Raw genomic sequence first — 17,424 nt, 5'->3', positions numbered from 1 at the left:
CCAGTCCCGTCAGGTTGAGACAGGCGACCCCTCCAGTCCTGGTCAGAGACCAAGGAAAGGAGGCAGGGAAACAACTATTTGATGATAAATGCCAAATTTAGTGAAGCAACTATCAAACTCAACATACCAAAGAACACATGGTACTAAATAACATGATAAGTGAAACAACTAACAATACATAGGTAGCTTTGATATCAATCCTACATTATTCAAACGAAACGAACCCAAACTTCCACCTATCGGATTATGATCAACAATGCTTACGGAGGAACGCGATTATTAGCGGGTTTACCTTCTCCGGAAACTGTTCTTGAACGAAATGGCCCCCTTCAGGCAGATACTCCACCTCCAAATCGGATGCAAACTGTTTAACCATTCCGCTCTTTATGAAATCTTCGATTCCTGGAAACTTCAAGAAATAATCCTTCTCCCCTATGATCAGTAACATTGGATTCTTGATTACAGGATCTTCAATGCCGTATTCTTCTTCAATCACCCTACAACAACACAAATGACAACTTACAAGAAACCGATTCATAGCAAAGATTTGATCGCCTCTAGTTGTGTTTCTAGTTACCTGTAAGGAACTTTGAGCGAGTTATGAAAACCAGATTTCTCGTATAGAGCTGCGTAGGCCGAAAGATCCTCCTCCGTGAACCACGAAGGTAAGGGGGTTGATGCATCAACAATATCCATAATCTCTTGGTTTTCACTGGCGATCGGAATTTCACTTCTGGAAAACATAATGTAGATGTTTCGTACGACGGTTTTTACGTCAAGACGCCCAAAATCAGCTTCGGCTCTTCCAGGTTCCTACCAACAAATCGTGTTAGTACATAATAACTCATACAATAAGGATAAATACAAATAGAAATGGATTTGAGCCAACCCGACCCGATTTGAGCTAACCAGGTTTCTACCTAACCCAACTTTTTTTTTTTTTTTTTTTTTTTTTATAATTTTACCGGTTTTGGGCACTATTATCAACTAGACCCGGTTTGAGTCAACCAGGTTTCTACCTAACCCAAAAAATATTTTTTAATTATACCGGTTTTGGGCACCATTTTCAACTAGACCCAAACCGATTTAAACAGGGTTCTTACAGTTTTCACCTAAACTGGTTTTGTGACCCAAACCGATTTCTCCTCAAACCGCTTTTGACCAAAGTTAACCAAACCTATCTTGTTTACAACCCGAACTGGTTTCTCCTCAAACCGCTTTGACCAAAGTTGACCAAACCCGAACCAGTTTTGAAATGAAAACCTGATTTGTACACCTCTAACTCTAATAACAAAGGAAGCCTAATCAAATCATATATATATTTTTTGAACACACACCCTCTAAAAATCTATTTTTAAAGTCCACTTTATAAGACTTGAATCTGAACCAATTTGCTGGGGAGATAAACACATGATGTCATCAATAAGCATTGGCATCAAATCATATCTCCTAAGGGAAATACTTAAACCTAACTAATACATTTTAACTGATCTAATAAAACCTGGAATGAAAATGTGAGCAAAAACAAACCTACCCTCCATCTATTGATGTAGAAACCTTCCGGCAGCTCAGTGAGATACCTCGGGCCCCCGAACGGCGTATGCGGTATTCCGAGCGTTATAACTCCGGTCACCCTCGTCGGATACCGGAGCGTAAACACATAAGCCGATCTTACCCCAGCGTCTTTCGCAACTATGAAAATCTACAATTCAAATTATAATTACAGTCAAGTAGTTAACCAAACTTACAAGGATTAGTTTATAAATAACGATCATGGCCGTAAAAAAAGGTTTCCAAGTCTGAGTAATCGCTCCAAGGTAGGCTGCCGTAATTACTCGGACTCGATCACATGCGGTCAACTTCGGCCATAATCGGATCTAGTAGGTCAACTCAGGCTGAGTGTGACTTTAAAAAAGAAATAAAACACAATTTCTATGCCTATCATATTAAATAATGAATATCATTTTGTTATAATTACTAGTAAATTTATGTTATTTGACATGTATTTAATTTCCAAAATTAGAGGATGGGGCTGGTTAACGGCGAATAAAAGGTTTGCAGGAACATGGAACAACATTGTGAATTTTGGCTGTAAATTGAAGATACAAGGCTTGGGTATTGAGACTAAGATAAAAGGAAGGATCGGAAATGGGATGGATGTGCGTTTTTGGTTGGATGCGTGGATTTCAGATGAACCGCTGAAGTGTAAATTCCCGAAGCTGTTTATGATTGAGAAGCACAAATGTTGTAGTGTGAGCTAGGTGTTCCAGTATGGGGGAGAATAATACGGTGGGGTGGGACTGGTTAGCAGTACCGAGTACAGAGATGGAATTGCAGGAACTTTAGTGTTGTTTGCAGCTGCTGATTGGGGTCCGCTTAGGTACAGCTGCAGACGGCTGGAATTGGAATGCGGAGGCGGGTAGTAATTTCTTTATTGCTGCAGTAAAACAGTGGTTAAATGTTAATGAGACTAGTGAGAAGCGTTATGTTTATAAGTGGTGTAAGTGGACGCCGAGCAAATGCAACGTATTCTTATGGCGAGCGGAACAGGATAGACTTCCGACTAAGAAAGCGCTAAGAAGGAGGAACATTCATTTGGTGGACGACATTTGTGTGTTATGCGAGGATGGGGAAGAGTTGATTGATCATCTATTAATAGCATGTGGTTTCGCTTCCGGAGTTTGGCAATATATTTCGAAATGGTGTGGCGTTCCTTTGGTATATGCTTTCCCAGTAAAGGATTTGGTTGAGATGCATACATATATAAATGGATCGGCGGTAACGAAGAAGGCTTTTCAAGGAATTGTTATTATAACGGCTTGGAGTATTTGGAAGGCACGAAACGAAAGGCAATTCTCGAACAAAAAGAAGACGATGGTTCAAGTGGCAGCGGAGATTAAAGCGATTGGTTTCTTACGGTATAAGCATAGATTTAAAACGGGTTTGGTTGATCGGGAGAAATGGTGTAAATTTGACTTTATGTACTTTTTGGTTTGGTTAGGCTTTATCTCCCGCCTTGGAGATAGTTAGCCGGTTTTTGGTTAATGAAAGCTGATTTAAAAAAAAAAAAAAAAATTCTAAAAACTAACTTCTTTATAATTTATCATGTCCGAGTACTCCAGTACTCTCAGGCTAAGCCGAGTAATCTCAACTCTTGCCATGTAATCTCACCCTGCTAAACTGACTAGGGAGCGTCTAGCGACTTTTGCAACCATGATAACAACAATGTACCTTATTAATGGCGAGCGAATCAATAATTGCGAGAATATCATCAACGATATCGGAGAATCCAAATTTGTTGATGTCTGGAGGTGGATCTGAGAGGCCGTAGCCTCGGCAATCGAGAGAGATAGCTCTGAAACCGGCAGCGGCGACGGCGATCATCTGGTGGCGCCAACTGTACCATATTTCCGGGAAACCGTGCACGAAAACCACCGTCGGTGATGACTCGTTGCCGATTTCAGCTAAGTGAAGCTTCACTCCGTTGACTTGTACGAATTTGTGCACAATTTGATCCATTGCTGGTTTAGTTACTTAGGTAATGTCTTCAATGGTGGTTTCAACCAGAACAATATAAATGAGTGAAAGGTTTACGTCAACAATGGATTCCAAAAAAGTTGATATTGACGTTATCACGTTATGTCGTTATTTGAACAGTTTTAATTCGTTTTTAATTTGATCACATTTTTGTTTGTTTCGACCGGATAGCCATGCACACCACCACACGTCCAAAAAAAACTTAGGCCACTTGTTGGTGTGGGGAGCAGCCTAGGGCGAGGGGCCAACGACGCCTCAGCACACCGCCCCTCTAAGTATGTCCTCGTTCTCGCCGGGCCTCCACAATTCAAAAATCTGCCGTTTAACCACTAGTTTTTTTATAAAAAAATTGAATTAAATGCCTCTTTAATCGCTATTTAAAAAAATATTAATTAATTAGTTTATCTTTAAATACATATCTTTCACCCCATTTTTAACCATTCCGTCCTAAACTCTCTCTCAACTTTATAAAATTCTTCAATTTTTTATATAAATTTTGCCATGGATCAATACAATCCAAACAACCCGAACCCAAACGCGAACACAAACCCAAACCCAAACCCGAACGTTTTCTTGGTACCCGGCTACTATCCAACAATGGATCCGAGTTGGTCAGCATCACAATTTTCTTTCTCTGGTTTCCAACAAATCCCCAACGCCTTTGCTCAAATGAACCAAATGCAATCCATACAACAAATCCCCCAACGCCTTGGCTCAAGTTATGTAATATTTTTTTTAATATTAATGATTTTATTTTATAACTTATTAAATGTTAAAAAAACGTTGAATTTTAAAAAATAAATGAATAAATAAAAATGGGGGGGGGGGCATCCTCCATCCCGTTAGTCCATCCTTAGAGGGGCATTCTCCTTAGATGTTGACGTGACGATGACGTGGAGGGGCATCCTTCAAGGACTTGCCTCCTCCACACCCTATAGTCTTATAAACCGAGGAATTTCCAGTTGCTACCGGTATCAATGAAAATACCAAAACAGAAAACGTGAAAGTAAATGCGCGTACCCATCCAATACAATCAGGGGCGGACCTACCCTATAGTGTGGGTGGGCGGCCGCACCCCTTGAAAACAAAATTTTTAGTGGTATTTTCCGCGAAAAATTTCGACCGCACCCCTTAGAAAAAAATGTTAGGAATTTATATAAAAAAAATTGTGAACACAGATTGAAACCCAACCCAATTATATAAACAAGTTAGCCGACTAACCCTTTTAATAAAACTTGAATTCATTCCATCAAACCCAATAAGTTAATACAATTCAAGTCCAACCCAAATACATGTTTAATTAAACAAAATAAGTCCAATTTACAAAAGAACCCAATCTGTCACACCCCGATTTCCACGTGTTTCAACGGTGGGCCCGGTGGGGGATTACCGTGACGTGGTTGTCAACATAATAGTCAAACAACACAATTATATGAATGCACAGCGGAAGCAAAAGGTAAAATATATTACAATCCGAATATAAGTAATATCCAGTATTACAACGGAGAGTAAAAAGATCCACAGGCGGATCGATAATAAAACAGAAACAATAGTTCAACAGACTTTGACATCTAGAGCTTGCGAGACTTGAGTAATGATGTCTGGAGTAGTCAGCCTATTACGTCTAGCACCTGCACTTAACCTTTTTTGGAAAATACGTCAGTTTACACTGATAAATACAACTCAACTGACTCGTTTTGAAAAGAGTTTGTAAATTGATTTGAATGCACTTCGGCAAAAATATCTTAATAACTTGGGACAATTATTTGTATATAATCTTGTATACAGATTTACTTATTTGCCGTCCATTAGTACCGGTTAGAAGAGCCGGTTTAAGTTATCTGACACGCCACCGGTATAATGCCCACAAGGTAGATTCCTTTAGTGGATTACCAGTTTTTACATAATGCATCTGTCAGGTGTACGCCTACACCCCGTACTTAGGTCGTGGCCATTTCGTAAAATGATGCCAAGGATATCCGGGACATGGTCATTTAACCCCAAGGGCCATACATCAAATAATACAGAACAAAGCGGGTTATGTAAATACATTAATCACAATCCGATTTAAATGACTACATACCCGACCAAGCGGTACTTTTATAGTACCGTATCCCAAGCCCGTATAGGGAAATAAGTTAAGAGTATTTACCTGAGCAAAGTATAAATCCAATACAATAAATGTAAGTACTTTTACTAGGCTCCTAATCTGGAATGAAGGTTTATAATAACCTATTAGATTTCTAACTGGTCTTTAATTAAGCCTTAGCTTAGACCGGTTAGTTTTAATGATACAGTTCGTACGCACAATTAAGCGAAGACCGGATAGAATGTGATTTAGACCCGACAAGTTCGGAGACTTGCTTAATGTGGGTACTTCATACACACTCTGGATTTTGAGACAAAACCGATAAGGGTTGACCCGTTTAGGCTAGTTTATGTAAACTAGTTACACAAACCGAACCGAACACGTAATAAGCGTAACGGGTATTCATATGAGCCATTTGCAAGTTTCCTAAGTTAATATGCTCCAATAGGTTGTGACATCAGTAAGATATCATTCATTATGCCCGAAACGTATTTAAACACAAACTATGCCCCGTAGGGGTAGTTTAGTCATTTAAAAGGTTATAAAAGAGTTTAAGTATTCACCTGAGTTACAGGTCTGATGTAATCAGTAAAAATACTTATTTTACTAAGTTATAACAGTAGGGTAAAGTATATATGTGAAATTTATCAATTATAACCAAACTATGCACCGTAGGGGCATTTTTGGTAATTTCACATAAGCCGAAAAGCTCAAAACTGAAGTCTGAGTTTAACAACCTTTGCTTACTGTTAAAATATTATAACTTGCCTCAAACATCAGTAGGTATCAACCCTTGTATGTTTAAAATAGTTATAGCACATACTATGCGTTAAAAACGCTTAAAAAGGCGATTAGAGGCTATTTCCGGGTTTGATACATAAATCTGATATTTTTATATTTCCAGAAGGCTTAAAATAATTTATTTATCATATGTGATCAGTAGCAAAAGGTTTGGAGTCGTTTAGATATGTAAAACTCATTTTATAGCCCGTAAGGGCAAAACCGACATTTACCGGATTAAGCCTACGACTTATTAGTTATGCTCAGCCTAAAATTTATTAAAAATCTTTAAAAATCCCAAAATAATATATTACATCAGTGGGTAAAGAGTTTGATATCAAAAAGTATGTTTAAGTAGGCTATACGCTGAATACGCCGTTTAATTAACATAAAGCTTTAATTTTACGCTAACGAGCATAACTCTTAATTTACACCTCAAACTAATGTCAAACTTTGCATACAAGTTTATATATCAGTAACTAAGGTTTCTACACTTTTACATTTTCAAAAATCACAGTTTAAGGTGAAAAGGGCATAATGGTCAACATATGAGCATTTAACGGAATCACGCATATTAATTGGATAACTAATGATCCGAGGTGTATAATCACAGAGGGTTATACTTGCATGAAACCTGGTCCAAATGAAGCTCTAAGGTATTTCTAAAACTGTCACACCCCGATTTCCACGTGTCACCGGTGGGCCCGGTGTGGGGTACAGTGACGTAGTTGGCATCGTCATAGACAATCAACACAATATAATAATGCACAGCGGAAGCAGAATAGAAACATTTCAACTTTTAAATAAAGTGTAATAATAAATATCACAGTAGTTGAAATGGATCCACAGGCGGATCAAATAAAAATAGAAATAAATAGTTCAACAGATAATTGTCGTCCGAGTTTGCGAGACTATAGTGGACGCTCTTAGGAAGCAACCAGCCTATTTCCGTATAGTACCTGCACTTAACCTTTTGGGAAAAATACGTCAGTTTACACTGGTAAATACAAATCGACTGACTCATTTTGAAAATGATTGAAAATTGATTTAAATGCACAAGGCATAAATATTTTTATTAACTTGGGATAATTATATAATATAAACTTGTGAACGAATTACATGCACTTTTATCTCTGGTGGCCCGGGATCTGCTGTCCGGGCTAAGAATTAAATGACACACCACATTAAAGAGTTATACACGACGAGTGTACGCCTACACCCCGTGCTCTGGTCGTGGCCATCTCGTAAGATAATGCCAAGGATATCCGGGACATGGTCAATAACCCCCCAAAGCCTTTAAGTAAGACAAAACTGTTTAAACGAAGTCGCACAAGCTATTCAAGACTGTACACCTATAAGGCGCAGGACTTGTGCGCCCGATCAAGCGGTATTTTAAATACCGTACCCCAAGCCCGTATAGGGAAAATAAGTCAAAATGTATTTACCTGAGCAAGTATAAGTCACAAACGATAAGTGTTGGTAGCTTTTACCGGGCCTCCTAATCTGGAACAAAGGTTTATAATTAACCTATTAGATTCCTAACGGCCTTTTATTTAAGCTTAAGCTTTGACCGGTTAGTTTTAGGAATGATACGGTTTACGCACGATTAAGCGAAAGACCGGATAGAATGTGATTTAGACCCGACAAGTTTGAATACTTGTATAATATGGGTATACTAAATACATTCTGGATTTTGAAATAAAAATGATATCGTTTGGCCCGTTTTGGTCAATTTACGCAAACTAGTTACGTAAACCGAACCGAACGCGAAAAGGGCGATACGGGTAGACCAAAGATTCAAATGCAAGTTCCCTGAGATAATATGCTTAAAATATGCTATTATATCAGTAAGTTATGTCCTATATTGCCCGGAATAATTTTAACCCAATTTATGCCTTAGAAGGGCATTTTGGTCATTTAAAAGATGATAAAAGGGTAAAATTAGAAATCTGGGTTTCGGGTCTGGTTCATACAGTTAATATACTTAATATAACATATTATATCAGTAGGGTATGACCCATATATCAAATTTATCATTTAAAACCAAACTATGCACCGTAGGGGCAATTTAGTAATTTCACAAGGGCTAAAAATGCCAAAACTGGAAATCTGAGTTCATATACTTATACTTACTGTTTTTATATGAAAATAAGCTAAACACATCAGTAGGTATAGGTCTTATATGTTTAAAACAAGTATAACGCTTACTATACGCTTAAAACGCTAAATATGCGAATTAAGGGCGTTTTCGGGTTTTCAAATTAAATCTGAGATTTTTATATTTCCAGAATACTTAAAATAATTTATTCATCATATAAAATCAGTAGAAAAAGGTTTCGGGTCAAAAGGATGTGTAAAACTCATTTTATGGCTAAAACGGTCAAAACCGACATAAGCCGAAATGACTAGGCGATCTAGGATCCGTTCAGCCAAAAATTAATTAAAAATCATCAAAATTCCCAGAATATTATAATACATCAGTTGGTAAAAAGTTTTGTACCAAAACGTGGCCAGAAACGGGTTCTACGCGAAAAGGACCGTTTATGTAAATTTATAATATAGTTTTACGCTAATGGCCATAACTCACAATCTGGACCATCAACTGATCCGAAATTTTCGGTGCAAGTCTACATAATAAAAATAGAGATTTCTACTCTTTTACTTTTCCAAAAATCCCGTTTTAAATTAAAAAGGGCAAAATAGTCAACTTTATGCATAAATCGGAAACAAGCATTCGAATAGGCTAAGCATAGACTCAATCAAAGAAAATTCCAGAAAGTTTAACTAAAATAAAAATAGTCAAAATACTTTCCAATACAGATCTCGAACATGCATGTACGAATCCGAATCGATAGTCTACGGAATAATCGTTTTACAAGACTTTCGGTTCCGATTCGTGTCTATACTATAGATTGTCGAGTTGATGATGATTAAAACACATTCTTATATGTGTTACAAGTTATTTACAATGATCAATCAGATTGCATGTCTAATATATTAACATTCAAGCTTATTTTTGCGAAAATCAATTCTGTTGACTTTTTAGAACCATGTTTGACTCGACAATTAGCATGCATACAGTGGGATTCAGATAGTGCCCTTTAGAGGGTTTGTTTCCCACTTAAATACCAATCTATAACAAGTTTCAATTCGAGAAATGACTGAAAGAAATCCGTTTAATCGGAAAGTCAAAGGTTATGAACACCCAGTTTGACTTTTATCAATAAACACAACAAGAACGGATTAAAGAACGAATTGAAAGCTTACAAAGGTCCTATAGATGTTTAGTGAACACTAGAAATCAGCTTTGATAGTCGGATTAGCTCCAGAAAGCTGCCTTGAAGTTCTTGAATGTTGAGAGCACTTGTTTACTTTGAGAATGTCCAAGAAATGTGATCAAAATCTGATTTAAAGCCATAAATTCGAGGTCACTGTAGTAGTAGCCATGCAAGGCATGTTATTGGGTCATTTGGAGGTGCAAGTGAGCTGTAAACAACTCAAATTCGGACTCAATCCATCCATTTTGCGAATTCTGTCGCTGGGCAACCCACGCGGCCCGCTTGGACTTTCCCAGGCGGGTCGCCTGACCCTCCTGATCAGCCAACAACTTTCATATATTGACAGCTTTGACCCCTGAACTAGTACGCGATGTTTCGGCTACTTTTCTCGACCCGTAAACCCCCAAACTTGGTTTCTAAGAACCTTAGGACTTTTACCAACATGGTAATGCCCTCGGATAACTTTGCGCTCAACCGAAAAGCCCTGAAATTCGACGTTGACGCTTTTAGTCCCTTAAGTACGGTTTTGGCCATAACTTTCTCATACGTTGACGAAACTTCATGAAATTTTTACCACATATTCTAGTGAGTATATTTTAGCTATACAAAGCTTTGGGTCTGCCAAAAGTTCACTCAGAGGTATAAATTCAACATGTTGACACTTTTGGCCCCTATAGTTACAATACTTCACTTTTGTGCAATTTCCGCGTCGTATGATCCATGAACCATCCGTTTAAGGTTATAAACATTATGTAGGGTTATCATAGAGTCTATTTATCCATTGTTGATACTTTGGACCCTTACGTTCCATAGTTTTCACAGTTTGTCACTTTTAGTCCCTCTAAGGTATGTTTCCACATAACGGAACCTTATGACACGTGTCAAGACATTGTTGGACGAAATTTTTTCGAGGTGTTACATCCTCACCCCCTTAAAAGAAATCTCGACCCCGAGATTTATTCAAACAAATGGGGATATTTTTCTTTCATCGTGGATTCCACTTCCCACGTGTATTCGGGACCTCTACGGGCATCCCATTTGACCTTGACAATAGGCACGTGCTTCCTTCGAAGCTTCTTTACCTGTCGATCCTCTATCGACAAAGGCTTTTCCACAAATTTTAGACTTTCGTCTATGTGTATATCTGCATGCGGTATAACCAGTGATTCGTCAGCGAAACACTTCTTCAAATTACAGATGTGAAACACATTATGAATGGCACTAAGCTCTTCAGGCAAGTTTAACTTGTAAGCGACTGCCCCGACACGTTCGATTATCTCGAAAGGTCCTATATATCTCGGGCTTAGCTTGCCTTTCTTTCCAAATCGCATTACACCTTTCCAAGGTGATACCTTAAGCAACACTTTTTCACCCACATCAAAGTGAAAACCTTTGCGCTTAGGATCCGCATAACTTTTCTGCCTATCCCTGGCAGCTTTCAAACGATCACGGATCTGAACGATCTTGTCTGTCGTCTCAAAGACGATATCTGGTCCAGACAACTGGACATCTCCAACTTCTGCCCAACAAATGGGCGATCTACACTTCCTACCGTATAGGGCCTCAAAAGGCGCAGCCTTTATGCTGGAATGGTAGCTATTGTTGTAGGAGAATTCAATCAGTGGTAGGTTCTTATCCCAACTACCACCTAAGTCGATCGCACATGCTCGAAGCATGTCTTCCAGAGTTTGAATAGTACGCTCACTTTGACCATCAGTCTGAGGATGATAAGCCGTACTAAAATTCAAACGAGTGCCCAACGACTGTTGGAAACTCTTCCAAAAATGCGACGTATATCTAGTATCCCTATCGGAGATAATAGATATAGGTATACCATGTAGCGCTACTATCTTATCGACGTATAATTGAGCTAACATATCTGAGCTATACGTCTCTTTGATGGGTAGAAAATGAGCTGACTTAGTCAGTCTGTCTACTATGACCCATATGGTATCATTTCCCTTTTTCGTCTTCGGCAACTTGGTGATAAAATCCATTGTCACCATTTCCCATTTCCATTTGGGAATTTCAGGTTGTTGGAGCAAACCTGACGGCTTCTGATGCTCAGCCTTGACTTGCGCACAAGTCAAACATTTGGCCACATACTCGGCCACGGACTTTTTCAAACCAATCCACCAGTAGTTTGATTTCAAATCCTGGTACATCTTATCTGCTCCAGGATGAACTGAGTATTTAGAGCTGTGGGCTTCCTGGAGGATAACATCCCGAAGTCCTCCATATACTGGAACCCATATTCGTCCGTTTAGTCGTAGCATTCCATCCTTGTCGTGGGATAACTGCTCCTCAGTTACTCCCAACTTTTCTGCAGGATAGTTAGCTTCCAGCACAGCTTTCTTCTGTGCAGCTAACACCCTTTCATTCAAGTTATTTCTTATCTCAATGCGCTTGGCATTGATTCTGATCGGTTTAACCCTTTCTTTTCTGCTTAAGGCGTCGGCAACCACATTTGCCTTGCCTGGATGATATCTTATCTCACAGTCATAATCATTGAGAGTTTCCATCCATCGCCTTTGACGCATGTTCAATTCCTTCTGATTGAACAGATGCTGAAGACTCTTGTGATCCGAATAAATTATGCACTTGGTTCCATACAAGTAATGTCTCCATAGCTTTAAAGCAAATACAACCGCACCCAATTCCAAGTCGTGGGTGGTGTAGTTCTTCTCGTGCACCTTTAGCTGGCGAGAAGCGTAGGCAATGACTTTGCCTTTCTGCATGAGTACGCAGCCCATGCCAGTATGTGATGCATCACAATACACCACAAATTCATCTATACCATCGGGCAATGTCAATACTGGCGCATTGCTCAGCTTCTGCTTCAGAATGTCAAAGGATTCCTGCTGCTTAGGGCCCCAATCAAACTTAATCTTCTTACGGGTTAATGAGGTTAGGGGCGCAGCAATCCTTGAGAAGTTCTCGATGAATCTCCTATAATATCCTGCCAATCCGAGGAAACTGCGAATCTCAGTAGGAGTCTTCGGCTCCTGCCAGTTCATGACTGCTTCTACTTTAGCGGGATCTACTTGGATACCACGCTCGCTTACAACATGTCCAAGGAATTGGACTTCTCGAAGCCAATATTCACACTTCGAAAATTTGGCATAAAGCTTCTCTTGATGCAGAAGTTTGAGAATACAACGAAGGTGTTTCTCATGATCAGCTTGGCTCTTCGAGTAGATAAGAATGTCATCAATGAAGACGATGACGAACTTATCTAAATAGGGTTTGCAGACGCGATTCATGAGATCCATGAACGCGGCTGGTGCGTTAGTGAGCCCAAACGGCATCACTAGGAACTCGTAATGTCCATAACGAGTCCTGAACGCTGTCTTGTGTACGTCTTCCTCCTTGACCTTCAACTGATGATATCCTGACCTTAGGTCAATCTTGGAGAAATAACTTGCTCCTTGCAGCTGATCGAACAGATCGTCGATCCTGGGTAACGGATACCGATTCTTGATAGTGACCTTGTTAAGCTCACGGTAATCGATGCACAGACGCATCGAACCATCCTTCTTCTTAACGAACAAGATTGGCGCTCCCCAAGGAGACGAGCTAGGTCTAATAAAACCTTTAGCTAACAAATCATCCAACTGTGTCCTCAACTCCTTCATCTCCGTTGGTGCCAATCTATATGGTGCTCTTGCTACAGGTGCTGCGCCTGGAATGATGTCTATCCGAAACTCCACTTGCCTATCTGGTGGCAAACCGGGTAGTTCTTCAGGAAATACTTCAGGATATTCCGAGATAACAGGGATATCCTCAATCTTCGGCTTTGGCTCATCAATGGTAACTTGTGCCATATAAATGACACATCCCTTCTGCATGCATCTGGATGCCTTGAGCATGGACACTTGCTCGGGCAACCCATGCTGGGTGTCTCCTTGAATAGTAAGTGACTCACCAGACGGAGTCTTAACTATTACTTGCTTTCTATTGCACAGAATCTGGGCTTGGTTACTCGACAACCAATCCATGCCTATCACTATGTCGAATCCAGCTAGCTTAAAGGGAAGCAAGGATAACGGGAAAGAATGATTCCTAATGGATATAACACATCCATCTAGAACAGTCGAGGCGGTTTCTATGGTTCCATCGGCTAATTCCACCTCATATTTCACACTTAAGGCTTTAACAGGAAGGTTCAACAGTTTACAAAACTTATCATCTACAAACGACTTATCGGCTCCTGAATCAAACAAGACTCTAGCAAAAACATCATTTACAAGAAACGTACCTGTAATGACGTTATCGTCAAGGACTGCTTCCTTTGCGTCCATTCTGAAGACTCTCGCATTAGTCTTCTTCCCTTCCTCGACCTTCTTTGCAAACTTTGGACAGTTGGGCCGAATGTGACCTTTTTCGTTGCAACCAAAACACGTTGCATCCTTCATTTTCTTGCAATCCACAGCTTTATGATCTGTGGACTTGCAGATTCCACATCGTTTCTCTGAAGACTGGGATTTTGTTTCTAACCGACACCTCCCAAAGTGGTGTCTCCTACAAATCTTGCATCTGGGTTTCTCACCCGACTGATGATCATTTTTCCTAGACCCCGACCCTTTCCTGTGGTCGTTGTTCCCTCTATGTCGCTTTTCAGACCTTCGTGAGGTGTCATCCTCACGTTTCCGTTTGTTCTCCTCAGAGCTCTTCATAGCTCTCAATCTAACCACGTCTTGAGTGAGGGAGAGGGATAGATCTGCTACGGATCTAAATGTTGTAGGTCTTGAAGCTTTAACACTCGCCTTTATCTCCGGTGCCAGACCCCCAATAAATCGAGCAATCCTACGCGGCTCCGGGGTCACCAAGTAAGGCACTAAACGAGACAACGTGTTGAACGTAGTAAGATACGCTTGACAATCGAGGTTCTTCATAACTAGGGATACAAAATCCGATTCGATTCGTTCGACCTCGTGCTGCGGACAGAAGTTCTCTTTAATCAGGGCCACAAACTGTTCCCATGACAAACCGTACAGTGTGGCCTTACCGGCAGCTTGTAGGAGTGACTTCCACCATGCTAACGCATCTCCTTTGAATGACTGGGACACGTACTTCACGACGTCCCTATCAGCACACCCGCTGATATCCACCACAGTATCCATCTCGTTGATCCACGTCATACAATCGACGGCTCCCTTTTCCCCAGTGAAATCTCTGGGCTTGCAAGATACAAAATACTTGTACGTACAGGACCTGCTGTACGTGTCATGTTTCAGCTTAATCTCCTGCTTTGGGACGCTGCTGTGGTTGGAGGAATGATTATCATCCTCAACTTTCTTTGGCTCACTCTTTTTAGAGGGTGGCTTACTATGAGCCTCAGAATGAGTCTTGGGCTTTGCGTGTGTCTCTGTTCGGGTCCTACTCCGAGTACCACTAGATTCCTTGAACTGCCGATCCATAGCCTTGGCGACAGCATTATCTATCAGTGCTTGCAATTCTGCACCGGTAACGTGAATCTTTGCATTATCTGAGTGTTCCCCAGAATGACTGTTGGTTTCCTCCGATTTGGCCATCGTAGCTTTAAGCTACAATAAGGACAAGGTCTAATTTAGAACCTAACAGTATTATCGTCCTAGACGATTTATTAACCATGGTATCAAAAACCTTAGCAGTTAATTTAATAAATTTCATTCAGGCTCTTATTAGCAATCAAGGAATGAAAATATATATATTGGCACCATAGGCCTAGTCACAAGGACAATCACTAAATTATAGATTTAGATTTTTATAGGATTATAAATTGTATAATTAAACAAATAATCCTTTACTAGGCAGAGAGTCATAAACTACAACTGCCACTATATAACATAGTTATAACCCGTAGGTATCAAGTCATAAACAGACTTGTGTACAGATATACTCTGTAGATAATTCTTTACTAGGCAGGGAGTCATAGACCACAACTGCCACTATATGACATAGTCATAACCCGTAGGTATCAAGTCATTAATAGACTTGTATACAGATATAATCTGTAGATAATTCTTTAAAAAGGGTGGCTTGTGTGATTCTACAGATCACGCTTAGCCCAGAATGTTAACATGTTCTCAGATGTTAACAGGGAGTTGAATCCTTTCAACCAGGTTTTACCATCATGGCCAGGCCTGTTAATAAGGCATTCAAGCTAGGTTATACCTTACTAAGATTCTTATAAAATGGCAAATCAAATAAAAATTGATATTTTCCATTATTTTATTATTATTCATACATATAAATAAAATGATAAATTCAAACTAACCATTTCAAATCTCAAATGAGATACCAGTACATATTTGCCCTAAACGGGACTTTGAAATAACATGGATAACATGAATAACATGAATAACATACCCGCGCAGGGGCTAAACAAATAACAACAATAACAAAATAAAATAAAGCAAACCCACGCAGGGGTCAACAGAACAGCATACCCTCGCAGGGGTAGAATAAGATAGATATACCCACGCAGGGGTAGAGTACAAGGATAGATGTCCACACAGGGACATGAGTACATGAGACAAAATTCGAAGGATTCAATGATCCCTCTTGCTCTTACCCTTGAGCAGGTCAAACACCTTTTTGAACATGCCACGGTTGTGACGGCGATCACTTTGCAACTCCCGTCGCATGCTATCAATCCCATGCAGGATCTCCTGAACCTGCGGCGGCGACATCATAGGCGCCGGTGGCGGTGGCTGGAAGTGCTGCGGCTGCGGCGGCTGGTGGTAACCCGGAGGGTAACCAAAAGTAGACTGCCCAGCAGTCCAAGTGTCTCCCAACGGACCACTAGGTGGGAGTGAGCTGTAGTTCACAGCTTGCCAATAAGGGTCTCCCGTGTAATCATAACCCTGAGGGAATACATGCTCGAACGGGTTGAACTGAGCGGCACTAGCATAAGCCGGAATCGGCTCTCCATAGTTCTGCGGCGGCAGAGGCGGGATCGGTACAGAAGTAACCTCCGATACGGGATGCTGAGACTCCCCTGTCTCGGACTCCCCGGGAAGAGATGTGTAGCGGCTGCTACTAACATGTGGAGGGGTGCCTATGCGAATCCCTCCGCGCGTAGACATGCGCGCATTCCTCCTAGGCCTCTGAGGCGGAGGAGGTAAGACTGGTGGCGGCGGTGGTGACGGAGTGATCACGTCACGCCATAGGGCCCTCAGATAGGTCCTGCGGTAAAGGCGGCTGCTGCTGAAGCTGCTGCGAGTGCACGGTGAAACTGGTGAGACTGGAGCATTGGAGAGTTGTGGCTGGGGTGAAATACCAATCAATGCTGCTTAAATCTCTCCTGAAAGCTGTCCCCACCATTGTAGGGTGATCCCCTAAATGGCGACCCATCCGATATCTCAATCGGATGGTTAGGCGTACCTGATGGTGGTAGCGAGGGTCCGTATCCTCGTCGACGTCCATCTCGTGACGCACCAGAAAGTGGTCCTCCGGTCCAAGTGGGTTATGGCCCACTGGCTCATCCAAAAGCAATTAGGGTCATATAAACCTGGTAGACTGGCGCTGGATACTGTGCGGTGACTGCTGCAAAGGTATGTAGGATCCATGCGAACCATGGGGCCCATTCTCCGAGTGGGGCCCAAACGAGTGGGGTAATGACGGTGAAGTGCTGGCGGATACCGAGTGTCTAGCAGTTCGGCGAAAGACCTCCAAAGGTCGTTGGCGGCTGTGTTGTGCGTGGCGGATGGTGCTCGCCTATGTGAGGGCCCTGCCTCATGGTCGTGGTTGTAGCAA

General features: G+C 40.9%; 1 protein-coding gene across 1 annotated transcript; it reads right to left on the bottom strand.

Moving 5' to 3' along the window:
* Window positions 1-124: 124 nt before the first annotated feature.
* On the bottom strand, window positions 125-3,598 carry LOC110937883 (AB hydrolase superfamily protein YfhM). Its single transcript, XM_022180343.2, has 4 exons — window positions 3,232-3,598; window positions 1,535-1,702; window positions 578-813; window positions 125-497 (listed from the first exon to the last, which is right to left on the bottom strand). The coding sequence occupies exons 1-4, from the start codon at window positions 3,517-3,519 to the stop codon at window positions 251-253; spliced, it is 939 nt and encodes a 312-aa protein (XP_022036035.1). The 5' UTR covers window positions 3,520-3,598; the 3' UTR covers window positions 125-250.
* Between the last annotated feature and the right edge of the window lie 13,826 nt (window positions 3,599-17,424).

Source organism: Helianthus annuus, chromosome 4 (assembly GCF_002127325.2).
Source record: "Helianthus annuus cultivar XRQ/B chromosome 4, HanXRQr2.0-SUNRISE, whole genome shotgun sequence".
NCBI lineage: Eukaryota > Viridiplantae > Streptophyta > Magnoliopsida > Asterales > Asteraceae > Helianthus > Helianthus annuus.
The sequence above is the reverse complement of the archived record's forward strand: the minus strand, read 5'-3'. Positions and strand labels throughout refer to the sequence as shown.